This window comes from Ursus arctos, unplaced genomic scaffold, assembly GCF_023065955.2.
Source record: "Ursus arctos isolate Adak ecotype North America unplaced genomic scaffold, UrsArc2.0 scaffold_2, whole genome shotgun sequence".
Lineage (NCBI taxonomy): Eukaryota > Metazoa > Chordata > Mammalia > Carnivora > Ursidae > Ursus > Ursus arctos.
This window is the reverse complement of record NW_026622874.1, coordinates 6,419,410-6,446,405: the sequence shown is the minus strand read 5'-3', so window position 1 is coordinate 6,446,405 and position 26,996 is coordinate 6,419,410. Positions and strand designations below refer to the sequence as shown.

At 57.4% G+C, this 26,996-nt stretch overlaps 1 protein-coding gene across 1 annotated transcript in view; it reads left to right on the top strand.

Annotated features, from left to right (window-relative positions):
* STUM (stum, mechanosensory transduction mediator homolog) overlaps window positions 1-26,308 on the top strand; it is a 49,330-nt gene extending 23,022 nt beyond the window's left edge. Inside the window, exons 2-3 of the mRNA XM_057315434.1 lie at window positions 21,539-21,718; window positions 25,349-26,308. Coding sequence (XP_057171417.1) covers window positions 21,539-21,718; window positions 25,349-25,383 — 215 coding nt within the window. The 3' untranslated portion in view covers window positions 25,384-26,308. The remainder of the gene's footprint in view (window positions 1-21,538; window positions 21,719-25,348) is intronic.
* Window positions 26,309-26,996: the final 688 nt, after the last annotated feature.

Sequence of the window (26,996 nt, the reverse complement as noted above, 5' to 3'; positions counted from 1 at the left end):
TCATGATCTCAGGGTCATGGGATCGAGCCCCGCGTGGGGCTCTGCCCTCACCGTAGAGTCTGCTTGTCTCTCTCTCTCCCCCTCTGCTCCTCCCCTGCTCACTGTCTCTCTCAAATAAATAAATAAGATCTTAAAAAAAAAAAAAGACCCAAATCCAGAGGTTCCGAACCTTGTTTTGGTGCTGTTGGACCCTTTAACTGTCTGGTAAAGACTGGGACCTCTTCTCAGAATAGTGGGTCTTTTAAAAATGCATTTTAGGGGCGCCTGGGTGGCACAGCGGTTGAGCGTCTGCCTTCGGCTCAGGGCGTGATCCCAGCATTGTGGGATCGAGCCCCACATCAGGCTCCTCCCCTGGGAGCCTGCTTCTTCCTCTCCCACTCCCCCTGCTTGTGTTCCCTCTCTCGCTGGCTGTCTCTATCTCTGTTGAATAAATAAATAAAATCTTAAAAAAAAGAACTTAAAAATGCATTTTAAATGCTTTTAATACTTAGAATCACAAAGGAAACCAAGGATACTGAAAAATAATTTTCAAAATTATCAATAATTATTAAAAAAAAAAAACCAAATTTGTATACTGAAAAACCATGCTTCTCTATTAATACATTAAACGGGAAGATCCAGCCTTGGGTCGAGTATGTGCCGTAACTTTGAATAGTGATTCGCGTCGATGATATTTTGAGACATCTCCCCAGCTGCGCTGTGGCGCGGAATATCTGATTTCTGTTGATGACGAAGCCCAGGTTCTACTAATATTATTGTGGCTCTTGTCTGCATCTGTAGTGAGAGGAAATGCGAACATTGAGTTAGAGGTTAGAGTAAATACAGAAGTAATGCTCTTCAGTCCCAGCTCATGGATCCCCGGGGGGATTGCGGACCCCGGGTTTACCCCTGAGAACCTCTTCCCTCTCCTGCTCCCCAATTCTGTGTCCCGGAGGCCTGTTAACAAAGTTGCTTAAACACCTGCGTGGTCGAGGGCACCTGATGGCTCAGTGGGTGGAGTGCCCAACTCTTGTTCTCAGGTCTTGACCGTGAGTTCAAGCCCCGCATTGGGCGTGGAGCCTACTTAAAAAAAACCCAAAAACCCAAAACACTGTGTTGTCAGAGCTGCTGTGCGGGCATGGACAGACAGACAGGACAGAGAGGCGGTGAGATGCTACGGAACAAACACAGCCAGTAACTGGCTACTCCAGGGACCCGGCACCCTGCTCACTGAAGAAGCCCGTGCAGTCCCCTTCCTCCACGGAGGGACATTCACAGCTCCGCACAGGTGTCCAAGGTCAAGGTCACCGAAATGGCATTTGATCTTGGGAACACGAAGTTTCTCGGGAAACACGAATGGGGGCTCTTTTCGGTCTGTGTTTCTAATAATGTCCACTGTGCTCACTTAACAGCACACAGCAGGTGTTTTACGAAATGCCTCGGATGCTGCGGGCTCTCGGCGCCGTCCGGGCCCCTGTGCCGGCCTCATGAAGCCGGGAGACTCGAGGTGGGGAGGTTACTTGTCCCCTGGCCAGGGGAGACGGGGAGACGGAAGGCAGAGCAGGTCAGGGAGCAACAGGGCAGTGGCTGTAGGCCCCCACTCAGAGGCGGTGCAGGGGGGTGCCGATCTGTAGGCGGGGTGGGGGGGCCGGGACAAGCACAGTCCCTGGGTCTGCCACTGGGCAGGATTCCTGCGAACCAGGCCCTCTGGCTGCCTGACCCGGGGCACGGCCACCTGCTGGCTGCTGGGACAGCCTCTGAGCCAACACTTCAATGTCCCCCAGGTGCTTCCGGCCCCTCGCTGAGCGGGAAGGTCGTAGACCCCACGGTGTGGCTTCTGCCAGAATGGCATTCTTCCGTTTGGCAGGACCACGGTCACAAAATCTTAGAGCTGGAAGGGCTCTTGGGGAATGTGCCTTCCAGGTGTCTCGTTTTGCAGACATGGACTCCAAAGCTTGGAGGCAAGAGGGAGACTGTCCCAGGTCACAGGGCAGCGTCAGAGCCAGGGCGAGAGGCAGTAGTGGGAGGTGACCACGTGTTCCCCCCCCCCCCCCCCCCCCCGCCTCCCGGGGGAGGCAGGCTGGAGGTCGTCCCGGGCCCGGGGCCCGTGGCGGGTGATGCCGTTGGCCTTGTGCACAACTCGCTGAGTCAGTCTGGCAACCACAGCTGTTATCTGGGCAGTTCCGATCCTGGCGGTCTAGACGCCCCCACGGGTTAGTTACCGCGTGCCGCTGCTTTCCCAGAGTGGGGCACTGCCTCGCCATCCCTGGCTCTGCCCTGTCTCACTTTGGGCAGGTCTTTGTGCCTCAGAACCTGATGTTAACAATACCCACTTCACAGGCTGGTTGTCACGTGAGGGTTAATACACATAGAGCTCTGGGAACAGATGGTGGTGGGCGATCATCTTTCCTTTGGAAGATCAGGAAGCCAGCTCGACTGGCTTACACAGAAGAGGGACTGTATTGTTTCACTGACCTGGTGGATTTCAGGCCTTGCTGGATCCAGGCACTCAGGGATGTGCTCAGGACTCAGTTTCTCTTCCCATCTCTTGACCCTACTTCCACTCCCCTATATTGTTTGAATTCTAGGTGGGCTATTTCTGCATGGTGGCTCCCAGATGCCCTGTGGTGACTGTCTAAACTAGCAATTCCGGTGGAAGGAGGGGTTTCGCCCCACTTGGTCCGGGAAAACTTCTGGAACTGACCTGGTTTGAATCATATGCCCATCTCCGAGTTGGTACTGTGGCCTGGGGACCGGAGTGCTTGGATTGACCAGGCCTGTGGCATGGGCCCACCTTAGGAGTTGGGGGCCAAGATCTGTCCCCCCCCAGATTTCGTGGCTGGAGAGTGAGGGACAGGTGGACCCCCAAGGAAGCTATACGTGTTGTTTCCAGAGTAAGGGGGACCGAGTGAAGTTGGCAAAAAGAACTGGTGACCAGACACAGCAAAGGTCGTGGTGACCTCACAGAAACACCCATCTCGGGGAGCCCAACGGGGGAGCTTATCGTTGCCAGGAAGGGACACAGTGTTGGAGATATTGTCCCTGACCCAGTCCCAAGGCAGCCCTGAGGGGTTTCCTTGGGGACTTACTCACTAATAGACTTTGGCCCTTGAGTCTGGTTCCTGTCCCCCAGTCTCTGCCCTGTGAGCAGCGGGCGCCTTTCTGAGGGCAAAGGGGTGGGCCCTTGTGGAATTCCTTATCGAGCAATCTAACTGTCCCCAGGGCTGGATCTGGGCTGCTGCGGTGATAGGATTCCTGCACCCTAGAGGGGGTGGGAGTCAGGGTCTGGCGTTGAGCCAGCCAGGGAGAGGGAACGGGGGGCATGGGGCTGGGGATCAGGGGCCCAGAGCCAAGGGCCTCACAAGCCCCCAGGGAAAGTTTTGTCCCGTACTCGTGGGCGACAAGCAGACAGAGTGGTATGGACCATTGCCCCCATCCCCTCCCTAGTTACGAGATGGGCGGAGAGTGTCCCCACTATCAGGGTGAAGGGCACGGGTGTGGGTCGCATGCCTGGACTCCCATGTGCCTGGCTCTGTTGCAGGAGCTCTGCGTGTATTAACTTGGTCATCACATCCAGCCTGTTGCCATGGACTGAATTGCATCCCCTCACAAATTCACATGTGGGGGCCTTCACCCTCGAGGTCTGTATTTGGAGATGAAACGAGGTTCTGAGTATGGGGCTCTGATGTGATGGGATTCCTGCCCTTGTAAGAAGAGACACCAGGGGGCCTGGGCGGACAGTCGGTTGAGTGTGCGCCTCTTGGTTTTAGCTCAGCTTGCGATCTCATGGTTGTGAGATCGAGCCCTGCGTCGGGCTCTGCACTCATCTCACAGTCTGTTTGGGATTCTCGTTCCCTCTCCCTCTGTCACTCCCCACCACGTGCTCTCTCTCTCTCTCTCAAATAAATACAGCTTTAAAAAAAGAGACCCCAGAGAGCTTGCTCTCTCTCCCACCTGCCAGATGAGAACACAGAAGGTGTCGATAAGCCATGATGAGAGCTCTACCAGAAACCACACTGGTTGGCGCCCTGCTAGCAGGCTTCCAGCTTCCAGAACCGCGAGCTACGAATGTCTGCTGTTTACGCCGCCGCATCTGTGGTACTGGGTTCTGGCAGCCCGAGCAGACACCTGTGAAGCAGGTACTGGTGACGTCAGCCCCGTGGTGCGGAAGGAGAACTGGAGGCGCTAAGCCCCTGATGGGCCGGCTCCTGGTTAGGAGGGGGCGGAGCCGATGGACAGGGACAGCCTGGCAACCACCGACGCCCACCTGCACCCCACCTTCCTGGCCTCCCTTGCAAGCGGCATCCACCTCAAGGGGTTTATAAGGACTGCGTGAGGCCTTGCAGGCAGAGCTCGTGACTGGGCCTGGCACAGCGCAAGCCCGCGGGGACAGCGAGCTTCGTCACTCTGCTCCACTGCACGAGTAGGACGGGAGACAAAGCAAAGGGGAGCTCAGTGAGAACCACACCCGGCTGGTGGCAGAGAGCACCTGCAAAGACAGACTGGCCTGGCCTGATTCTCCAGGCGGGTGATGTGAGAGGCAGGCAGGACACAGGTCCCCAAACCCAGTGGCTAGGCCTGGCCGGTGTCTGGAGCTGGGGAGCTCAGGGGGAGTGGTGACACTCCGTGGGAGCGGCCAGGTGACAGTGGGGCAGCATGGGGGGCAGTGCGTGGGCCAGCCTCTGCCTGCACCGTGGCCGCCAGGGGAAGACGTGGGGGTGCTCTTGGGAGCGTAGAAGAGGACAAGATTTTCCTCCAAGAGGAAGACGTAAGCAGTCGTTTCCATGTGCACTGTGCACCTTAACTAGCCACCCATTTTTCAGCCCCGCATTGGACGGATCGGAGCCCACAGCGGGCTGGTCTTCACTACCAGAATATCAAAGGGAGCCATGCTCTGAACACAAATTCAGCCTGTCACGTTGCAGTCTTCTTGCCCTAATAGGAAATGTCTGCTGGTGAGCTTCTCCCCAGAGCCTGCCTTGGCATCTGGCCCAGGGCCGAGTCCTGCCCACCCCAGCTCCAGAATGTACTGCCCGGGGTTGCAAAGCCCCAGATAAGTCTTCCTCCACCTAATGAGCCCTGTTCAGAGAAATCCGTCTGCTGCAGTGGTGGCTGTCTGGTCGTGTCATTCCCTCCTTGGCTCAGCAATGATACCATCACCAGGAGGGGCACTCTGCTCCCAGTGGCTCCCTGGCAGGTGGATGGATGGCTTGTCCTGACGGCAGGGCTCAGAAGGACCTCATTAAAGGGGGCGACCACACTCTCCTGGAGCGGCTGGCGGGGGTGGCCGCAGAACAGAGTTAGGGGGACATGGCTGGAGTGGTGTGCCCTGGGGTCCCCAGCCAGGGTGCCCCCGGGTGGCCAGGAGCCCTAATTTGGATGCACACCCTCTGTCCCTATGCACTGGACCTCTTTAATCAGGTTGGCTTGCTAGTCAGGGAGGAAAAAGGGATTCTGTCCCGACTCGAGAAGCCGCGGGAGAGTGGAGGTCAGTCGTGGGGAGATGGCGCATGAATGAGGCTCCCGCGGGCTGCTGCGTGGGGCGTGAGCGCCCGGGTACAGACCCGCCTCTCCCTAAGGTTCCCGGTAACCGCTGAGCCAGCGGATGTCCCCAGGGCCCTTTTCTTCCTGTGCTGAAGTACACATAACATGAGACATACCGTAGTGGACATTTTCTGTGGACAACTCCGTGGCACTGTGCGTCCATCAGCAGGGTGACTTGGAGTGTCTGGCTGCCTGGGTGGGGGGTGCCCAGAGGCAGGAGGAGAGAGGGGAGCTGCTTCCAGGGAAGCACCCCGTGGGGCGGGAGCAAGGTCGAAGGTCAGTATCCTCTCCTCCAAGCTGGCTCGGCCACGCGTCTCATACCTGCACCCTCCTTGTGAGCGACTGGTGCAGACGCGGACAGGTGACCCAATGATCATTCATGCCTAAGAGAGACCATCAGTGAGTAGCAATATCTCTTTACGGGTCCTTCAATTGCTCATCTTTGGAAACAATGCATAGAAACACGGGCATTTGACCAGTCACAATAATGACATACACCTGCTGTTCATCGTAAATACAGATAACGTGGCACAAATGACCATTTTTGTTTGATTCATCAGCCAGTTGCACTGACTATACACGCTAATATCCCCAGGACCTCAGTGGGCTGAGCGGCATTTGTGAACGGCAGGCGCCGCTCTCCCCTTGCACCTGCTTTTCTGAGCCCCGTGGAGGTGGCCTGGGGATCGTCAGCAGGTGACGTGCCGAGTCTGAAACGCCGGGAGGGCCTGACTCCATGCTGATCTCCCCTTTAGAGATGAGGTTTCAACGGCTCCCCGGCCTCCAGAGGCCCTGGGCGCCCATCCCCACTGGTGTGGGATGGAGTGTGAGAGAGAACAGAACTGCCTTCTAACGCCGTCACCCTTGAAGGGGACTCAGAAGTGGAATCAGTTCACATTTACGAGATACACATTTATGAAGATGCTCTCATTCTGAGTCTCTCGGTCCCAGCAGGGCTGCTGCTGCTCCGGACACGCTAAGCACCCTCCCGGGCTCTGCTGTCACGGTCAGCAGCTCATTCTTTTGAAAATTCTAGGTTGTTCTAAAAACACACCCAAAGAGGGTGAAATTCGTGTCTGGAAATGGCCAGAGACGTTTGCAGCCGAGTGAGGTGAACAAAGTGCTGGTCAGGCAGAGTAATTGGACTCCTGTCCAGGCGGCCCCGCGACCCCACCCAGAGTCTGCATCCTGACGTGGGTCCCGGGGCTGCTGCGCGGGGTTCGAATTCCGCCCGAGGGAGTGCGAACCGTCAGCTGCTCAGAGAGGGAAGCCTGCACCTCCTGTGGGGCCAGCTTCTGTGCGAAGGGGGTTCCCGGGTCTTTGGTTGTTTGTGGCATCTCACTGGGGTGGTGGTTTGGCCTCCAGACCCTTTGGGGAACTTTCCCCTGATTTGTGCCCCGGTCTGTTTGTGACAGTTGGGGACACACAGTCCTTATGCTGTCCGGTAGCCCTTCTGCATAGAGCTTCGGTGTCTTGTTTTCAGGCTGTCTGTCCCCTGAGGGCTTCTGTCCCTTCCCTGTCCCCTTTCCAGACCCAGCCAGGCCTGTGGGAGGGGGAGGAAGCTACTTGCCGAACTGGGCTGCCCCAGAGAGGGGGGGTCCTTTCCAAGTTCAGAAGGCAAAGTGGTGCCCAGCCCAAGCATCCCATGCCCTGAATTCTATGGGGCGCCAGTAATAATAACACCAGTAAGAACCATCTCGGGGGGGGGGGGCAGGGGCGGTGCTCCCAGAGGGGGGAGATGGCCGAGGTCCTGTGTGGTAGGGGCTCAACGAGGGCCAGGAGCCAGGACTGCAGCTCCGTGTTCCAGAGGGCATTGCAGACAGCCTGCTGGTCTTGGCGGGACCTCGGTCCATCCCTCACCTGGGATGGGCGGATCAGTCTCCTCGGCCTGAGTACCATCGGCTTCTCACCGAGTATGGGCTGCGAGGGTACCATTCTCCTGTGCATGCCACCCGCAGGAGGGGAGGCCGGTGGGGGGCGGTGGGGAGCTCAGGGAGCCTACGGTCCACCTGGTGCCAACCATGTGACACCAAGGACAGCTTGTCCAGTCCTGTAGACACGGATCTCGGGCCTCAGCTGATGCCTCTGCGGCGATCCGGTCCTTCGAGAAGCCTCACTAAAGGCCTGCTTCCCACTGGTGCCTGGGACGGAAAGGGGGGGAGTGCAAACCTGACGTCCAGCTCGGCAGCGGCTAACACGCCACTTGTGCAGTGCCCCCGGGTGTGCGCTACCGTTCTGAGCTCCTGCATGTCCTGTGATGCTCCGGACAACACAGAGAGGTGGAGATTACTGCTCTCCTGCTCAACCGAGCAAACCAAGGCACAGAGTGGTTAAGTGACTTGTCCACGGTCACGCAGGACACTGATAGGTGGCGGGGCCGGGGCTCAAACCCAAGCAAGCTGTGTTCAGAGTCGGTGTTCTCAGCTGTACCGCCCCAAGGGGCTCTTAGCTGGTGCAGAGAAGGACCAGCTGTACCTTCCTGGAACCACCTTCCACCCAGGAATTGTCCTCACCCTGGTCACACAAAGTGATTCTAGGAAATTTAGATTCATTAGGTGCTTCAGTATCTTTGATGTGCTGGTTCTTCTTGTAGGCAACTGGGGGGGGGGCTCAAAGAGGAACAGACAAGCCTTGTACCGTGGTGAGAGCAGATCTGCACATAAATAGCATGAAGGGGTGATCTGAGCTGTGGGGCCAGGGTGGAGCGTGGGCTGCTTGCAAACCGCCCGGGGCTCTGGGCTCCGAGCTGGAGCGCTCGCGGCTTGTGCAGTGGGAGGGAGCATAAGCAGGGAGGATGGGGAGCACGGGGAGCCAGCCAGTGGGTGGGGAGAAGAATAGGAAACCAGAGAAGTCAGCTGGGAGTTGGTGGCTGGGGTAGGAAGCGGGGTCCTCGGGAAAGAGCTGGAGCTGACGGCCCACCACCCTGCCACCCCGCTAAGTGAGCTCCTTCCTGCACCAGCCTGGCCTGGTCCCTAGGGTCTCTGAGCATCTACCATGACCCCGAGCCATTACCTGGACTTGCCGAGTGGCGTTGTTTGCTTTCCCTCCGAAGCTGCCAATTCTCTGGGATTCCACTGAAATCCTCCTGTTTTCCATTTCTAACTGCTGCCCACCCAGCTCCTCTCTTCTTCTCCCTCCCCACTCACGCGTCTTCCCCGTTGGACGTCGCTGCCCCCCGCCCCTCCGGTGGCCCTCGGCCTAGTTTCCCCACAGCCTCGTTGGCCCCAATGTCTCCAGCCTCCTCTTAGAAGCTGTGGTCCCAGGGACTCCGCCCTGGCGGGGGTCAGGTCCAAGCCGCCTGGATCTGGGGATGGAAGGCCTCCGTCAGGACAGCTGGTCATGATTCTGGGTCCTTCCCTGACATAAGTGTCCTATTAAAAAGTAGGTTTATCAAATCCATTCTGTTGTTTGCGCCGTTCAGAAATCAGCAAGTGAATCTTGAAGGGCTGCCCCCGGGGTGGCCCCTTTGAAGGGACAACCCGTGGGAAGCCAGACCACATTCGTTCAGATCTTATTTTCTGGAAAGGTGTTCTCCAGGCCCAGGGTCCGGCAGACCCCAGTCCTCAGCCTTTCCTTCCCCTTTCCTGTGGCCACAGGTTTGGGAAAATGGGCACCGTTGGTGCTTGAGTTGGCGTTGCTCCCCAAAACTTTGTGGCTTAAAACCACGATTGTCCACAGAGAGGTGCCTTCCCAACCCCAAAGGACAGCATAAAGCGGTTCCTCCTCGGTGGCCTGTTAGTCCGTCCCCGAGCCTCTAGAAGGGTCTTCAGGGAGCCCCCCCCCTCCTTCCCCACAGCCTTGTGGTCCACGCAGTCCTCTGCTCCCCAGCCAGCCTGTTGTCCCTCGAGGGAAGGGGGGCTGAAGAGGGGGGCAAGAAGACGTCCGGTTCTGTGTCCAGGAGGCCCAGAAGTCACAGTGGCCCAGCCTCCCTGTCCCAGGCTGCAGCCTGCGGCAACATCCAGTACTTCCAGTAGCCTCGCTCTCCTCTGTGCAAGCGTGGCATGCCCCCTGTGGCATAAGCGGCCACGTAAGGCACACTTGGAGAGGCTGTCCTGAGCCCGGTCCTGCGAGCCGCGGCAGGAAGCTGTCCCCGGCCCGGCAGCCTCCAACCCCCTGCATGGCTTGGCTCCGCGAAGGAGCAGGTGTGTCTGCCAGGAGTGTGGGGAGTCCCCGGCCGGACAGGGAGCCGCTGAGCACGAGGCTCCTTCTGCTTTCCCTGCTTCCCCCCTACTCCTCTGGGAGGCTGGGGCACCAGCGTGGCCGGGCCACCCCCTCTTCCGCTGCCATTACGCGGCCACCTAGACGATGCACGGTGGCTCCTTGGGGGCTCTTGGGACTGGAGTCCTTTCCTGGCTTCCACACAGAACCCTCAGCGTCCTTCCTGTCGGGCCGCCTCCAGCGCGGTGAGCTCAGACCGTCTATGTAGCTGAGAGCCTAGCTGCTTCTGCTTAACTGGGAATGACGCCTTCCCACCGGGGTCTTCCTGGAAGTTCGGGACCCTCTGTCTCGGCCCCGCACGGTTACACAGCCTCGTCTGTTTTCTGTCTCCTGTGTCCGCATGCCTTCCATCCCCTAGCTTGCTTGACCGCTATGTGGCCGCCTCCGTGGCCACTGAGATGCTGTTTGCCAGTTGGCCTTGCAGACTTTGCGCTTGATAGGTGCCTGAAAGTTTTTTAATGGAAAAGAGCACCTTGTTTTGAAAGACAAAGAACCAGCCACCTGCAACTGTGCACGGCAAAACAATTCTCGTGCGCCCGGGTGCTTGTCCATAAGCGGGAAGGGACTTCGACAGTCCCGGGAACAGCATATGTGCTACTTTTATAATTCACTTAAAGCGCTTGCCTGTCTTGCTGCTCGGCCCTCATTATTCCCATTTTTCTGGCCGTGTGATGCCCCGGCGTATGGTGAACACCGGGTCTCAGGCTTCAAGAGGCCGACAGTGGAGAGCAGCGGCACTGGCCACAAACCACGATGATGACGGGCTTCACTGGGACCTTCTGCTCCTCGTCATATTCCCCCTGAATCACTCCTTATTTCCAGGCTCTTCTCGGGCATTGCCTCCTGGGGCCGACTTTCCAGATGGGGCTGCAGCCCCGCTTATGCGCCCATGTAGTCCTCACCGAGGGCACACTGTTCTCAGTGCTACGCGCACAACATCGGTCTTCACGCCTGCCCTGTGAGGCAGGCTATTGTCATTCTCTTCATTGCACAGATGGGGAAACTGAGGTCTGGACAAGTCCTGACACTGGGCAAGGCCTTGTGGCGTCTTGGTGGTGCAGCTGGGCTTTGGGCCCGTGGCGTTGCAATGCTGGGCCCACCCTTGTAAGCATGGCAGCATCCCGCCTCCGTCCCTCTCTCGGGACTGGCCGCACGGCCTTGTGTTCCGTCGCTGACTCGTCCCTCGCTGCTCTGGGAGACCCTCGAGGGCCGGAACGCCGTCTTGTTGTTCCCGGTTCTTTGCAGCCAGAACGTGTTTCACAAACGCCACCAGAATACGAACAGACAGAAGGAATTGGAGATGATTATAAGGAAGAGACAGCTTTGTGCCCAGGAAGGCAGGCCTCCAGGCCGAAGTGATGGCAGCCTGCGACGCCTGTGGGAGGCTCATGAGGCCTCTGTCGCTGTGGGTTCGGGGGCAGGATGCGAGGCTGCCCTGTCCTCCTGGTGCCTGGGCTGTGTGGCACAACTCGGGTGTCTGGGGACAGCCCAGCCCTGTACTCCCGGGGGTTGTCACGCCAGGCTGTGAGCCTCCCTGGTGCCCGGAACACCTGGCCTCACACGCACTTGGTGCTGGAGGCCCGGGGCATCTCGCCTCCACGGCTTGAGTGGGTAAGGACACAGCGACTCCTTTCACAGGCTCCGTGCTGAGGACACGGTAGGGGCGTCATAAATGACAGATGTGCCTTGGGGGCTCGAACGATTGAGTGAGGCTCAGCCGTGAGCCCACAGGTCTTAGCCGAGCCCCTGTGGATAAAAGACGCCCTCGAAGGCCACTGGTGGCTGCAGGGCTCGGGGACCCCTGCTCTCATTGCCGCCTGGCGGGTTCTCCCTGCATGAATCTCAAGGCTCCCGGCGGCTGTGACCTTGGGCCGAGCCCCTCTCCGTGTTCAATCTCGGTGGCTGCCCATCCATGGAAATTTCATCTTGTCAGGCTGCAGATTCTGAGCAGACGGGAACGTGTCGTCCCCTCCAACGCCTGTCCTCCGGCTGCCCTTGCCCACCTTCCACCTGACTGAGCAGCCGTAACACCGGTCCTGCTGGAAGGTGGGGAGGACACAGCCCAGCCGCCAGGGGCCTCAGAGCTCTTGTCCCTGCGCAGCCCCTCCCCTGCCCCCTCCCCACATCCCCCAATTCACTCGCTGGCATTTGCGCCGAGAATCTGCTGTGACCCGGCTCGGAGCTGGGGAACCGAGAATTCCACGCGGTTAAATTCTGCTTGGGCGCAACATCCTGGGGAGATTGGGGGGCCTCCACGGACGCCCTGAGAGAGACCTGAGGTGTCCAGTCCTGCTCTGCATCGATCTGGGGGTGTCGGCCACGGCGGAGGACAGGGGAGCTTTTCAAACAAGCACAGGGAGGCTGATGCAACACCAGCGCTATTAAAATTAATGATCAGCTCCCATCAACCTGGCCTGCAGAGGAATAATCAGCCTGGTATCACGGTGGCGGCTTGGAGAAGGACAGAGGGAGCCGGGCTCGTGTTCTCCGTCCCCAGAAGAAGGGGGACAGATTGATTTAGGGCAGCCAAGGGGGCTTCCCGCCTTTACGCCACAGGGCCTTTGCAGTTGGGGAACTCAAGGCCCACCCCGTGGCTGCGGTACCCACCGAGGACTGTCACCCGCTGGGTCTCACCTGTAAGCCCCCGATCCATCTGAAGTCTTCTTCCCGCCTCCGTTCCCCGAGCTGCTCAGCGTTCGCGGCGGCCCAGGGAGAAATAGAGCGTGTGTGCCCCGAGCTGGTGCTTTCTGCCTCCGGGGTGGGAGGGGGGGTCCTGGGCATGGAGCAGCAGCTGAGGCTAAGGGCCTGGAGGCTCGTTCGGGCCTCCCCGGGGAGGGATGCAGGGCCCACCTGTCTGCCCTCCATTACTTGTCTTCTTTGAAACCTGTGCTTGGGAAGATTGAAGTCATAATAAACTCACTTCCCCGTCTCCGAGTGGTCAGAGGTGGATAGAGGGTCAGTAGGACGTGCTGACTGCAAGGGACAGCCTGGTCACTGCAGGGAGATGATGTGCTTCCAGTGTGCGACGGGCCGGCACGACCTCATTGAAGAGTCTGTGTGCTGTCAGGACATGGGAGATCGTCCACACACGCTTGTACCCCTGGTCCCGCATAGATGGGTCCAAGTCACCGGCAGAGTCATTCTCAGGAACTTGGAGTGACAAGAGACCAGAACTCTCCATGTTTTGCCCTCCACTCCCCTGTCTCTGGCTTTTAGAGTCTCCGCTTGGCAAGTTCCCTGCCGGGCAGGTCACAAGGTGCAGGCCAGCGCTGGGTCCACGGAACGCTTCCTGCCCCAGGATACAGGCGCCCCCACTAAGCTCCGCAGCCTTGAACTGTGGGCAACCATCCTTCGGCTCCCAGCCCTTCCCTCACTCTCCACGACCCGCACTGGCCCGCTTGACGTGGTCTGGGCACCCCTTCCTCTCTGCTTTGCCCGCCTCGTCCTTGCGCTCTGCTCCGGGCACACCCAGCGGAAGCCTGCCAACGGGCGGCGCCTTCCCACGGCGCATGTGAATGCAGGTGGCCCAGGTCCTCCCCTCCTGCCCCTTCCTGAGAACGGCCTTCAGGTGTGTGCATGATGGACGCGCCGAGCCCTGTGGAGGCCCAAGGGCTCGTCTTCCACAGCCCACGCCGGCTCACCGGGGCTGGTATGTGTGTTTTCAAGCCACCCTGAACTTTCTTCCAGAATCCTTTGTGAGCTTGTCCTTCCCTTTCGGCCTCCGGCAGGGGGGATAACTGATACGCCCAGATGTGCTGCATCAGAGTCTCGGGGGGCTGGGGCCCAGCTTCTTGTGCCCCCCAAGGTCTGAGAGTTGAAGATCCTTGGGGCTGAGTGTGACCTTTCGTGCTCTCGTTCTGGCCCGGACTAGACAGCAGTCGGCAGTGGGACCTTGTCCTAGGGCGTGGCGTGTCCTCCCAAATCGGCTGTAAGGCCGGGGCTGAGCTGTCCTTATATCCGCCCCCCCCCCCCCGAGTTCCCTGAAGCTCAAGTTCAGGGTCTGCCCGAAAGAGGCATGGACGATGAGTGACTGCAGAGCCCGCTGCCGGTGGCGTCTGGGATCAGCCTGGACTGACTGCTCGGGGCCCGGGGTCACACTCCTCGAGACCCCCTCTCCAAATTCAGCACCTTCCACAGCTCCCACGGGAATCATGCGAGAAGCTGAACTGGCGGCAGGGGGTGGTGGTGGGGGGAAGGTTTCCAGCCCCCCTGCGCACTGTCCGGAGGGAGCAGACAGTGGAGGTTTCCGAACCCAGTGCCCCCACCCCCGCCCCGGCCGGGAACAGTGTGCCCAGGGCCCGTCCCCTGCCCCCCACCTGTGCTGCACAGGGTGATCTCCCCAACTCAGCCCTGCGCTGTGGGTGTCGCTGTGGGGCAGCCTGAAGGGCCAGAATCGTGCAGGTTCCCTGCGAGGGGGTGTGACTTTTGGACTCTGTGTCTCTGAGGCCGGTCTCCCCTCCCCTCAGAGAAGGGGTCTTAAAGCGGATGGTACGTGAGAGTCAGATGGGACAGCTGTTATTTCTTTAAACAAGCAATTTCGGGCTTGATCCCTGTGCCTTTGGTGGTTTGGAGGTGGGGCCCTCGACCTGCATTTTTAGAAACCCCCGTTTCTCCTGATGTGCGAATTGGTCTGGAAAACGGCGATAGTCCCCCTCCCCCGCCCCTCAGATCCTCGTCATTTCGGGAGGCTCGCACGCACCTGCCCCTGTCTGGTTACGGCCTCGGCCTCCCCCCGCACTCAGCGACTTCCCCGCGGGTCCCTGGCTTATGCTTCTTGAATGTACTTTTTGAAAGTCGTCCTCACCCTTGTCCCGGAATCTACACCTCGTTCTCTCCCAAACCTCTGACCTCATGCTTCCACCTCGTCACCCTCTCGGAGCCCCCGCTGGGGCCACTCCTGGCCTGATGTGGCCGGGCTCCCACCCCCAGTCCCCACCACTGGCCATCTTGCGGAAGGGGCCCGTCCCCGGCTTCTCTTCCCTGAGTCGGCCTGCTGTGTCCGGGACCCCAAGCCTCACCCCTCTGACCTGCTTCTCCACCTTCGTGCCCTCATCCCTTATACCTTCTCTGTCCTTGCTCACCCGAAGATCTTGATGTCCCCCCAGCTCTGGCCTTGATCTTCTTTCCCTGAATTCCGTGCCCTCCTGGGTGACTTCCACGGCCTACAGCCCACCCTCCCGAGTCCCCGTTCACGCTGTCCTGGCCGATGGTCCCCAGGGTCCCCCCTGGTTCTTGGCTCCACACTATGGTGCCATGTGGAAAACCGGGAGCCCACACCTGACTGGGCCCCCTCCCTTCCGCGTCCTGCAGCCGGTCGCCCAGTCCTGGGGACGCTACCTGCTTTCTCCTTGGGCTCCTTTCCACCTTGTTCCCGCCGCCACTCCTCGCTTCCCACCTCTGACCTGTCACGGGGATCTTGGCCATGTCTCTCCTCTCGGCCTCCTGCCTCAACCCTTCCGCCCCATCCACCCCTTGGGGTCACAGCATTTGTTCTAACATTAAAATCCGACTGTATAATTCCCTGTTGAATCCAGGGGCTGCCGTCACCTAGAGAGGGAAGCCTGACCCACAGCAAGGCCCTTGGGGCCTTTCCAGTCTGACTATGGCCCACCTTGGCCCCATTCTTCTACTTTATGAAGGTGGTTTATTTTTATTTATTATATTTATTTATTTACTTATTATTTATTTATTTTTTATTTTTTTTAAAGATTTTATTTCTTTATTTGACAGAGATAGAGACAGCCAGTGAGAGAGGGAACACAAGCAGGGGGAGTGGGAGAGGAAGAAGCAGGCTCACAGCAGAGGAGCCTGATGTGGGGCTCAATCCCATAACGCTGGGATCACGCCCTGAGCCAAAGGCAGACGCTTAACCACTGTGCCACCCAGGCACCCCGATTTACTTATTTTTTAGAGAGGGGCAGAGGAAGAAAGAGAGAGAATCTCAATCAGGCTCCATGCACAGCACGGAGCCCGATGCGGGACTCGATCTCACAGCCCTGAGATCATGACCTGAGCCAAAATCAAGAGTCAGATGCTTAGGGGTACCCGAGTGGGTCAGTCGGTTAAGCGTATCCCTCGGCTCAGGTCATGATCCCGGCGTCCCAGAATCGAGTCCGGCATCGGGCTCCCTGCTCAGCGGGGAGTCTGCTGCTCCCTCTGACCCTAGCCCTTCTCATGCTTTTTCTCTCTCTCACACTCTCAAATAAGTAAATTTTAAAAATCTAAAAAAAAAGTCAGATGCTTAACTGACAGAGTCACCCAGGCACCCCAATTTATTATTATTATTATTATTATTATTATTATTGTTTTAATCAAAGTACAAGCCAGCCTTGTTTTCCTCGATCCCCTCTATGTGCCCAGCTGTCCTGTGCCACCGTCCAAGCCCCCAGATGGACGCACTGGGTTCTGTCTGGGATGCTCTTCCTTTCTTTCCTGGACCGTCACCATCAGCTTCCAGACCTCTCCCCACAATCCTTTACTCCTCTGTGAAGTTTTCCCTGATACAAACAAACAGAATTTGTCACTGTTCCTTTCGTGACCTGGGGTGCCCATCAGAGTGTGAGCTCCCGAGCTGGGGGTGGGCCAAGCCCCCCGCCTGGCTGGGCCCGGTCCCGGCGCTGGCACACGCGTGGCACGCAGTGGGATGAGTTAGAACTAACGCACTGTTGGGCAGGGCTCTTTATTTAGCGGGTAAGACTCATTTCAAACAATTAACACCTCTTCATAGGAAAATGTGCTAAAATCATTCTTTAAATTTACCTCTGAAAAGATTAAGATGATGATTTTATGTTCTAAATCCGTTCGCTTAATCCTTACTTTCTAGGGCACACGTAACGTTATATGGCAAAAGGGACCTGTTACCGTCATTTCCTAATTAGTGAAATTATTGATCCTAATTAATAATTGATGCTTAATTTACCCAAATGAATGCGACTGCTGGTAACATCTGTACCTACACGTGCTGTGCAAATCAGTAAGTGTGCGAGGCGCTCGCGTTTCTGTGCACGTCCCAGAGGAATCCCGAGCGCGTCCACGCGGATGAGAGATGGGGGTGACCAGAATTCTCCCCACACCTCACAGATGTAAGTGTGCCCCCTTTCTTTCCCCTCCCTCCCTCCCTCCCTCCCTCCCTTCCTTCCTCTCTTTTAAAGATTTTATTTATTTATTTGAGAGAGAGTGAGGAGGAGGGAGAGGGGGAGAGAATCTGAAGCAGAGTCTGCACTGAGCTCAGAGCCTGATGTGGGGCTCGATCCCACACGGCGAGATTACAACCTGAGCCAAAACCAAGAGTTGGACGCTCAACCCACTGAGCCACCCAGGCGCCCCGGGTTTGCCTCCACTTTCAAGCAAAACGTGGGCCAGCCCGTCTCCTCCCAGCAGACGAGCCTGGGTTTCTGCTGGTGTCACCATGTCGCAGAGCTCCGCGAGTCCGCAGAGCGGCCGTTGCGTCGGGCCGTCCTCTCCCCGTGGCAGGCGGGCAGGTGCGTGTAGACGCCCAGGGGCCTCTAATCAGTGTGGTGATGCTGGTGAGTCCCATCTTCTGACAGGAGGCAGACCGGGTGGCTTTCTAACTCGGAGACCCTCTGAGCTCAGGGACAGTGTTTCTTTATCCTCACAGTGTCCGTCTACGTAGCGGCCGAGCCGTAGCAAATTGCTGTTCTTCGGCTCTTCTTGACCCGCAGAGATGGTCATTCCTGTGGTTCAGCCTAACGGAAGCAGGCGGGGGCTGAGGTTTGGCCACAGGTCAGGGTACCGTCTGCTCCACGGCCTCCCCTGGAGGACTCTGGCCGGGACAGGCGAGGAGGTGGAGAGCTTCAGGGTTATTTTGAAAATCATAAAGGAAGACACTTCTTTACTTAATGTTTTTCATTTTTTTTTATTGTGGTGAAATGCACGTAACAAGAGATGGGCCGTGCGCAGCGTCGTTTCACGGTTTCATGGTGTGGAGTCTGTTCGCGCTGTCCTGCCGTCATCCCCACCGTCCATCTCCGGGACAATTTTGTCTTGCAAAACTAAGCCTCTGTCCCCCTGAAACACCAAGCCCCCAGTCCCCCCTTCCCCAGCCCCTGGCCACCACCGTCCTATTTTCTGTCCCTATGAATGCGACTGCTCCGGTCTCCTCGCGTAGACGGAATCACGCAGTGTCTGTCCTTTTGTGACTGGCTTATGTCACTCGGCGTGATGTCCTCAAGGTTCCTCCAGGTGGTAGCAGGGGTCCGGATGTCCTTCCTTTTTCAGGCTGAAGAATATCCGGTGCGTTATCCACTGCCTTGTGTTCATCGTCTCATCCACCTGTCGGCACTTGGGGCGCTCTCGGGCCTTGGCCACTGTGAACAGTGCTGCTGTGAGCACGGGGGCACACAGAGCTCTTTGGGGCTCTGCTTTCCATTCTCTTGGGTACAGACCCAAAAGCAAAATTGCTGGACTAGCTGGTAATTCTGTTTTTAATTTTTTGAGGAACTTCCGCACGTTCTCCCCAGCAGCCGTACTAATTTTCCTTATTTTTTAGTGTAAGGACGCAACCGCCTGAAAAGAGCTCAGACTGCTAAACCAGGCAGATCTGCGTCTAAATTGAGGCCGGGCGGTGTGGCCCGACCATTCAGCCTCTCTGAGACGGGGGCTGCCTATCTTGCTACTGCTCTGGTTTCTCCTTTTTAACGGTGTCAGTGCATGTTTATCTCATTTCCCACCGTGCACGATAGGCCAGCAGAGGCAAAGGACGGAGGCACACTCTTCCCAAGGGGCCCCAAGTCCCCTGTTTCCTCCTGTGTCTACTCCCAAGCCCTGAGTCCATGTCCCGTCATTCCCCAGCTGCTGCTTGCCCGTCTCAGACCCTTCCAGCCCCCCCAGCACACCGCTGACACACCATCGTCTTCAGTCACTGCTTCTATGACATCCCTGTCCAGCTCAAAACACCGCCAGAGCTCCATTTCCCCAGCTCAGGGGCATGCGCCTTCTCTGGGCATTCAAAGCCCTTGGCCAGTGCCCCGGAAGCCCACCACCCCTGCCCAGGTCACCGGTCCTGCCCCCACCACAGCAACCCCCTGTCCCCCTGGAGGAGGAGGCTGGGGTTCAAGTGCCAGCTCCCATCATCCCCCGTCTGCAAACCGGGGTGCACGCCTAGCCCCCTTCCTCCTCCGCCAGGTGGGGAACGGAGCTTCCCCACTCCTCTGAGGGCTCCCCGGGGCAGGGACCGAGTCAGGTGTCTGGATGGGCCGCCTAAGTGCTGTCACCAGCCGTATCCCCCAGAAAGGAGGGTCCAGCAACGCTCTGCGCCCCTGGCCGGGCTGTCCGTGGGTGAGTGAGGAGAACCACCCTCGGCTCCCGCATCTCCCAGCTCTGTGCCGGGAACACGGAGGGGCCAGCTCCTCCGTGGTTCTCACACTTGAGTGGGCATTTGCGTGGAGGGAGAAACTTGCTTAGAAATGCAGATTACACGCCCCCCCACCCCCCGCTGCCCCGAGATCTAAATACGGATCTTAGGTGGGACTCAGGCATCCGCATTGTTTCCAGCTTTCCTGAGAAATTATTGAGACCCATCACGCGGTGTAAGGTTGAGGCGTTTGATGGTTTGGTTTATATTTGTTGTGAAATGATCACCGCAGGAGGGTCTGCTGACATCCAGCTTCTCATACAGATGCGATACAAAGAGAGAAAACACTTTCCTCCTTGCGGCGAGAGCTCTGGATTCTAACTTCCCTCCATGTCCCCCAGCAGCAGCAGCTGTGCGACACCCTCTGTGCTTCCTTACCTTGCACCTGGGGTTTGGACCCTCTGACCCCCTTCCTCCAGCTCTCCCGCCCCCACCCCCCTCTGGTAACCACGTGTCTGATCTCTTTTTCTGAGTTTGTTTTTCGTTTTTGTTTTAGATCCCACATATCAATGAGATCCGGCGGTATTTGCCTTTCTCTGTCTGGCATATTTCACTTAGCGTAAGGAGGGCATCATGTTGTCATGAGTGGTAGATCTCCTCGGTTTTCTACGGCTGAATAGTATTCCGCTGTGCACATATGTACCACGACGTCTGTATCCGTTCTTCCATCCGTAGACGTGTCGTGGCTACTGCTAATAACGCGGCAGTGACTGTGGGGTGCAGATATCTTTTTGAATGAGTGTTTTCATTATACACAAACACACACACACACACACACACACACACACACACACACACACCCAAAGGAGTTGCTGGACCATATGGTCATTCTGTTTTTCATTTTTCATGGAACCTCCATACTCCTCCACAGGGGCTGCCCCCATTTACAATCCCAGCAGCAGAGCACAAGGGTTCCTTTTTCTCCGCATCCTCGCCAACACTGGGTATCTCTTGTCTTTGTCTTTTGATCTTGTCCACGCTGACAGGTGTGAGGTGGTAGCTCATTGTGGTTTCGATTTGCATTTCCCTGATGGTGAGTGATGCTGAGCATCTTTTCATGTGCCTGTTGGCCATTTGCGGATCTTCGGAAAAATGTCTCTTCATGTCCTTTGTCCATTTTTTAATTGGGTGGTTTTTCCGGTACTGAGTTGTAGGAGTTCTTTCTGTATTTTGGAGATGAACCCTTTCTCACATTTATGGTTTGCACTTACGTTTTCCCACTCCACAGGTTGTCTTTTCACGTTGTGGATGGTTTCCTTTGCTGTGCAGAAGCTTTTTAGCTTGATGTTGTCCCACTTGTTTATTTTTATTTTAGTTGCTTGAGCTTTCGGTGTCCCATGCAAGAAACCGTCACCAGGACCTACATCAGGGAGCTTTGTGTCTGTGTTTCCTTCCAGGAGTTTTGTGGTTTCAAGTCTTACATTTAAGTCTTTGATCCATTTCAAGTTAATTTTTGTGAGTGGTGTGAGGTAGGGGTCCAGCTTTGTTCTTTTCCATGTGACTATCCAGTTATCCCAGCACCGTTGATTGAAGAGACTGTCTTCTCTCATTGAGTCAATGATTAGTTGACTGTGTGAACCACTGGGTTTATTTCCGGGCTTTCGGTTCTGTTCCACTGGTCCTTTTGTTTTTTGCCAGCACCGTATTGGTTTGCTTATTGTAGCTCTACGTACATCTTTTTAAACATTATTTCTTTATTGGCGAGGGAAAGAGAGAGAGCACGGGAGCTCTTCTGGGCAGATGGGGCTGTGTCTCATCCCTTGTCTGGGTGGGGGGTAGGGGGGCTGCTCCAGGCAACTCTCACTTTCCCAGACTCTCCATTTGGGAGGGACTGGGAGCTACCCTCAGCCTTGGCCATGAATTCATCCTCCTGCCTCTGCGGAGTAGGGAAACCCTCCACAATGGACACAGGCTTTGCGGGTGATTAGCTTGCCTGCCTGCCTCTCCGCACGTGTTCCTTCCTGCCCTGTGGTCACATGGGGCTGGGAGACCCTGTCCACAGCAGGTGGGGCTGTGACAGTTCCCTGCCTGGGTGGGGGCAAGCCAGGCTCTAAGTCCCGCAGAATCCCCCATTTGAGGAGCAGAATCAGGCAGATCTGGACCCCACCGAGTCCCCTGGTCAGAGTGCGTCACCCACGTGCTTCTGCAGATGAGCGAGGCCACTGTTGGGATGACGACTTGGGTCCTGCCGCTGGGAACTCCGTGCCCAAGATCTGTGCCCGTTGTCGCAGGTTGCCCCCATCCCCATCACTGGCAGATTCCAGTGCTTGGGCCCCATGGATCTGCCTGCAATCCCTGTGCATCGAGATCAGAGTGGGGGGCCCCCAGAAGTGACCCACAATGTTGGGTCGGGGGACGGGCCTGGGGGAGGGGCAGGGTGGTCAGCAGGGAGCCTCAGAAGGCTGCCCCTCCTGCCTCCCCCAGGGACATTCGTCTCGGCCTTCGCCGTGCTGTGCGGAGCCCGCACCGACCTCCCGGACAGGCACGTGTGCTGTGTCTTCTGGCTGAACATCGCGGCGGCACTCATCCAGACCCTCACGGCCATCGTCATGGTGGGCTGGATCATGAGCATCTTCTGGGGCATGGACATGGTCATCCTTGCCAGTGAGTAGCCGCCTGGCCGAGCCTCCTGGGGCGGGGGCGGGGGCGGGGGCTGGGCCGGGATGCGGGGCAGGGCTGGAGGAGGGGCAGGGCCCCACGGTCTGGGTGGCTGGGATCCTTCAGGTGTAGGCGCTTTGCCACGGAGGGCTGGTCCTCCCCGGAGGCCGGGTGCTGGTCACTAGAGTCTGCAGCTGCCTGGCAGAGGGGACCCTTCCCCCCCGCCGATCCCCTGCTCGCCCAGCCTGATGCCTGCGGGGTGTCCTGAGTGCGGACAGCCAGAGACTGAGCCAGAGAGTGTGAACAAGACAGGACCGAGCTTCTGATTGGCTCAGACACCTTACACATCCTCTTTGTCAAGGAAATAGCCCTGGACCACCCTGGGCTGTGTGTGAGGTGACGTCCCCTGTTCCTGGCGGCCCCGTCTCCGTCATGCAGTTTCCAGAAAGAAGGAAAAGCCATGTGGCATCCCTGCCCGTGGGAAGCCCTGTAACAGCGGGCTGTTGTGTTGTTCTGTATTTTTAGCTGGGACAGCACGATTATCTCCTTCCGTGTTGAGGGGACCTTCGCCAGTCATTTAGCAAAACTTGATTCAGACACAGAACTCTTCTGTGAAAGTGCCTAATGTTACAAAGATTCCTGAAATGTCTTAACATCTGTGAAATCACCTAGCGAGCTCTTAGAACAGACCCCGCACGTGCCTTGGAGCAGCCCCCCACGTGGCCTGCGTTTTCACACGTCTGTCTTCCGCACCGCGGATCGCCACGGACAGGGACCGCATCTCCTTCCGCACCACGTTGCCTTCTCTTCCCGCCCCAGGCCCCTCGTGGTGTCCTACGCAACCAAGCCACTCATAGGCAGGACTGTCGGTGTCAGAGGGAGAGACGGCAGAGGCAGGACGGGAGTTCGGGGGCCCTAGAATGATCTAGAATGACCTGTAGCTGACTCCATCTGAGTTCAGGATCCTCGGAGGATGCAGGGCACACATAAATGCCAGGGCCAGGTGAGGCCTCGAGTCAGTGACCAGTCAAGCCACTGGGAAGAGAGAACGCAGGCCCTGGAGCCTGAGGGATCCAGGAAGAGCCGGTGGATTAGACAGACTGGCTGCCTGGAAGCAGGTCGTCTGGCAGCAGAGACCAGGGAGGAAGTGGGGTGGCTGTTGGGCCAGGACATCCCAGGCAGATGGCAGCCAGAGAAATGGGAGGGGAACAGCAGTCCTGGCCAGCGGCTGCGGGGTGGGCTGGCCCCAGGGAGGGCTAGGCTGGGGAGAGGTCAGGAGGCTGGGGAGGGCTGCTCTCAGAGCAGGCGTGGCCCGTCAGGACGTCAGGGAGGACAGGGACCCTGGGAGGGGAGCAGGCAAAGGTGTCAGAGACCCAGGCAGGTCCAGCATGGGAGCCTCACCCTGTGCCCTTGACCGGGGACTGCAGAGCCCTGCAGGCAGGCCGGGAGTGCCGCAGAGTCCAAGGTGTCCCCAGGGGCCTGTGGGATGGCCCACAGCCTCCTGTCCCTTTCCCAGTTGGAACCAGGGAGGCCTGCTCTGGGATGTGTCCTCAGCCAGTCAGAAGGCCTGACCCCGAACAAGGCCTGACCCCTTTGACTGCTTCCTCCCACATCAGCCCGTGTCCGTCCAGGCACCTGGGCACTTTAAGAAGAAACTTTCCACTAAAAGGGAACGCGCCTACGTCACTATTGTGGGTTGGCGCCTAATCCCTAGAGCTTTCTGGTTATTTTTATCTTGGTCACCCTTAAAACCCAGGGGTTTTAAAAACCACGGGGTCTGTATCTTAGAGATGACTGAAAGGGCCCCCCGATCGGGTCCTAGATGAGGAAACGTGGACCCCAAGATGAAGGAAACTTCTCAGCTGGAACAGTCCAGGATGAGTTTTTTGGTTTTTTTTTTTAAGATTTCATTTTTATTTATTTGAGAGGGAGAGAGAGAGAAGGAACAGGGAAGGGGGCAGAAGGAGAAGCAGGCTCCCCGCTGAGCAGGGAGCCCGACGCGGGGCTCGATCCCAGGACCCTGGAATCATGACCTGAGCTGAAGGCAGACGCTTCACCAACTGAGCCACCCAGGCGCCCCAGGATGACCTTCCACATGGCATTGTCCAGGGTGTCATCAACACACACACCATCCAGAAAACCGCTAAGAGGACAAGCAGGGAATTCCAGATCTAATAGACGTTAAAACCAGGGACTTACGATCTGTTGATAATAATAACAAGCCAACAACAGCCTGTCCTGGTCGAGGGTGAAGTACGCGATAGTTCTCCTCGCGCGCTCTGCCCGTGCCCACGGCAGGCATCGCCGACCTCATCACACCAGCGAGGGAGGAGTGGGCTCCGCTGAGCTGTGGGGCCAGGGGCGGCCCGCAAGGGAGCTTCTCGAGGGAGCTTCTCGGGGGAGCTTCTAGGCGGCGGGGCTGCAGGCTGTGACCCCAGGGCAGGGAGAGCCCTGGCCACGCCCCTGCAGCCCAGCACCCCCACCTGCTGGTCCCTGGACCCCTAGCACAGTGCTCACACGTCCTGACGCTTTTTAGACTCTAGCCAGTCCCTCCGGCCTCTGTTTTCACCCTGTTTTCTCTTTCTCTTTTCCTCCTCTCCCTCCTGCGGCCTCACATCCCTGTGTTGCTCCCAAGTTTCCCAAGGTGAGTCTGCTGATGGGCGCAGGGCCCCCAGCCCGGGCTGCTGCCCCCCGCGCCCCCCGCTGCCCCTCTGTTCCCCCCCCCCCACTCTCACCCCAGCTGGCTGCTGGGCTTTCATCTCGTTTTTGGTTTTTATGTATTTTCATTTATTGTTGTGTTTTTGTTTATTCTGTTTGTGTTTTCTTTTTGTTTGGATTTCTAGCTTTTTAGTTTGGAACACGTTGAAGCATAGACAAAAGTTGAGGGCCTAGCACACGGAGCCCCTCAGGGCCCACCACGGCTTCAACAACACATAGTCACTCTCGTGTCATCTGTGACATCTCTCCTGCATTTTCCACACATTATTCGGACTTAAAATTGGTGAATAATTTGGTAAATAGAGAAAACAACTGTTAGGTCCTCAGAAGTTCCTCTGGGGGCTAAGTTGCCAGCTAACAGTGAGGTGGGGGGCATTTCGCCAGTTCCAAACTCATAACTTCATCCCTAAATATTTCAGTGGCTCAGTTTCCCCGGTGGGCTCGTGAAGGTCAACAGTGTTTTAAAGGCTCGGCATCGTAGGTCATGTTTGTCTGTGTCCCAGACGTCCGGCTGATTAAACACACCCATGGGGATGGTCTTCTATGTCCTGTCTTCCTGTTTTCCTTTCCATCCTCCCCTTTCTGTCCACACGTCCCAGGTGCCCAGCGCTTGGAGATGGAGGCCTGCCCTGCAGTCTTCTGGGCCAGGGGCATGTCGATCACTGTGCGACCCCCACACCGGATGCGTTCCTGTCCTGTATCCCCACTAAACCCAAAGTTGCACAGCTCTCCCTGCATCTTTCCATTCCGCCTTAAAAAGTTCATGTCCTTGGGAAAAGGTAGACCCTGAGTATAGTAGTCATTCACACCTTAGTGTGAATAAGATCTCAGGCCCATATTGCAGTTCGCAGGTGCCTCCTGGAGAAATCCTGAAGGAAGTAGACATCTAACCATCTCTCTTCTGCTTCTTCCCCACAGGCTACAAGGAGCAGGGCATCCCACAGCAGCTGTGAGCCCGAAGGAGCCGCCGAGAATTCCAGGGTGGTCCCATGAGGGCTGCACCAGGCCGCGGTGGGCACCAGGACCTTTACATATGCTCTTCTGCCATCTCCTCGGGTTGGAGTGGAAGAGGGGGATTTAAAAAACATTATTTATTTTGAAAACGCCTCTGCTTTTCTCGGCAGGCTGCAAGGCTGCCAGCCCCTCCCCCTGCTCCAGAAAGACGCAGGCCCCCAGAGCATCTCAGGTGGGGTGGGGAGTGGGGGGGGCAGGATTGCGGACAGAGAGGCTGGGATGCTCAGCTCGCCTCTGCCCTGCACGGCTCCCTGCCCACTGCAAAGGTGCCCCAGACCTGCTGGGCTGGGCAGCAGGGGCTCATCGAGGGGCAGGATGTGGTGGACCCTTCTTCTGGGTTCCTAGCCTTGTCTGAGTGTTTGCACTGTGGTCTCCTGGGGGCCGAGCCAGGGCAGGAGTGAGGATTCACACACCCCAGCCCGGTGGCCCTGGGCTCCCTAACTAAAGCTTGCCCTTTACCCACCCCACCTCCTCGCCACTGAAATCTCTGGGCCTGGGTGTGTTTTTGACCTTTGTTTCCCTATAAGGCGGTCGGCGACTCCGTCCTGGGGTGAAGCGGCTAGAGTTGCCAGGTGTTGGTCCATAGAATCCCCAGTGCAGGTGTGAGCGAGCACGGGCCAGCAGCCTTTCCCTTTATACTGAACCCACTCCTGGCCTACAGTCCTCCTAAAATCCTTGGGGCAGGACAGGTCTCTGAATTCAGAAAACATGGGTTTGAGACAGAATAAGACCCATTTACCGTGCATTTCCTAACAGCCCCGCAGTCTGGAGCGCCTCCCGACCATCGAGCACATGACTGTTTTTGCAGAAAATCCTGTGAAAAGTCAGACTAATTGGGATCAATAAAAACCATAAATAGCCTCACCTTGCTTGCTTCAGGTCAGATTTTGGCCTAAATAAGCTATGGAAGAAAAGTTAGCATTCAAGAGCTTTTGGGGTTTTAGAATTGGAAAAAAAAAAATTTATGGGGTGGTGGACTTTTATCTGAAAAATCCCTCTTGCAGATGAGGCCCTGGGGATCTTGCTGGCGTTATGCAGGGATTCCTCCCTTTGCAAAGGGACGGTCGGGGCCTTCGTGGCGCCTGCCTGTGTGATTGGGAATTGGATCCCGATGGGGGAGGAACTCAGAGGAGGTGCTGGGGCCACTGCGGGTCAGGGATTGCTCTGAAACGGAGAGAAAGGCCATCCAAAGTCATGGCGGACATCTACATGTCTGTTTTCATATGCTTCCTAATGTGGGAATTGCTGAACTGTGGGACTGGCCCAAAGCTGTTTGCAACCCCACTGGACTCCCCGAGGGGGCTTTTCCTGCCTGTCGGAGACTCAGAATGTGCCCAGGGCTGCAGCAGTGACCTGTCTGGCCTTTTCCCAGTTGCTGGACAGGCCCCCTCGCTCCCCCAGCCCACTCACCTCACCTGCTGGGCTCTCTGATGATCGTCCTACCAGGGGAATGGGCCTCGGGGTCCCTGGGGATTGGGCAGCTCTCGGCATCCACGGAGAAACAAATCCCCTGCCCACCCCACCCCCGTCACCTGATCCTGCCCCCCTTCCC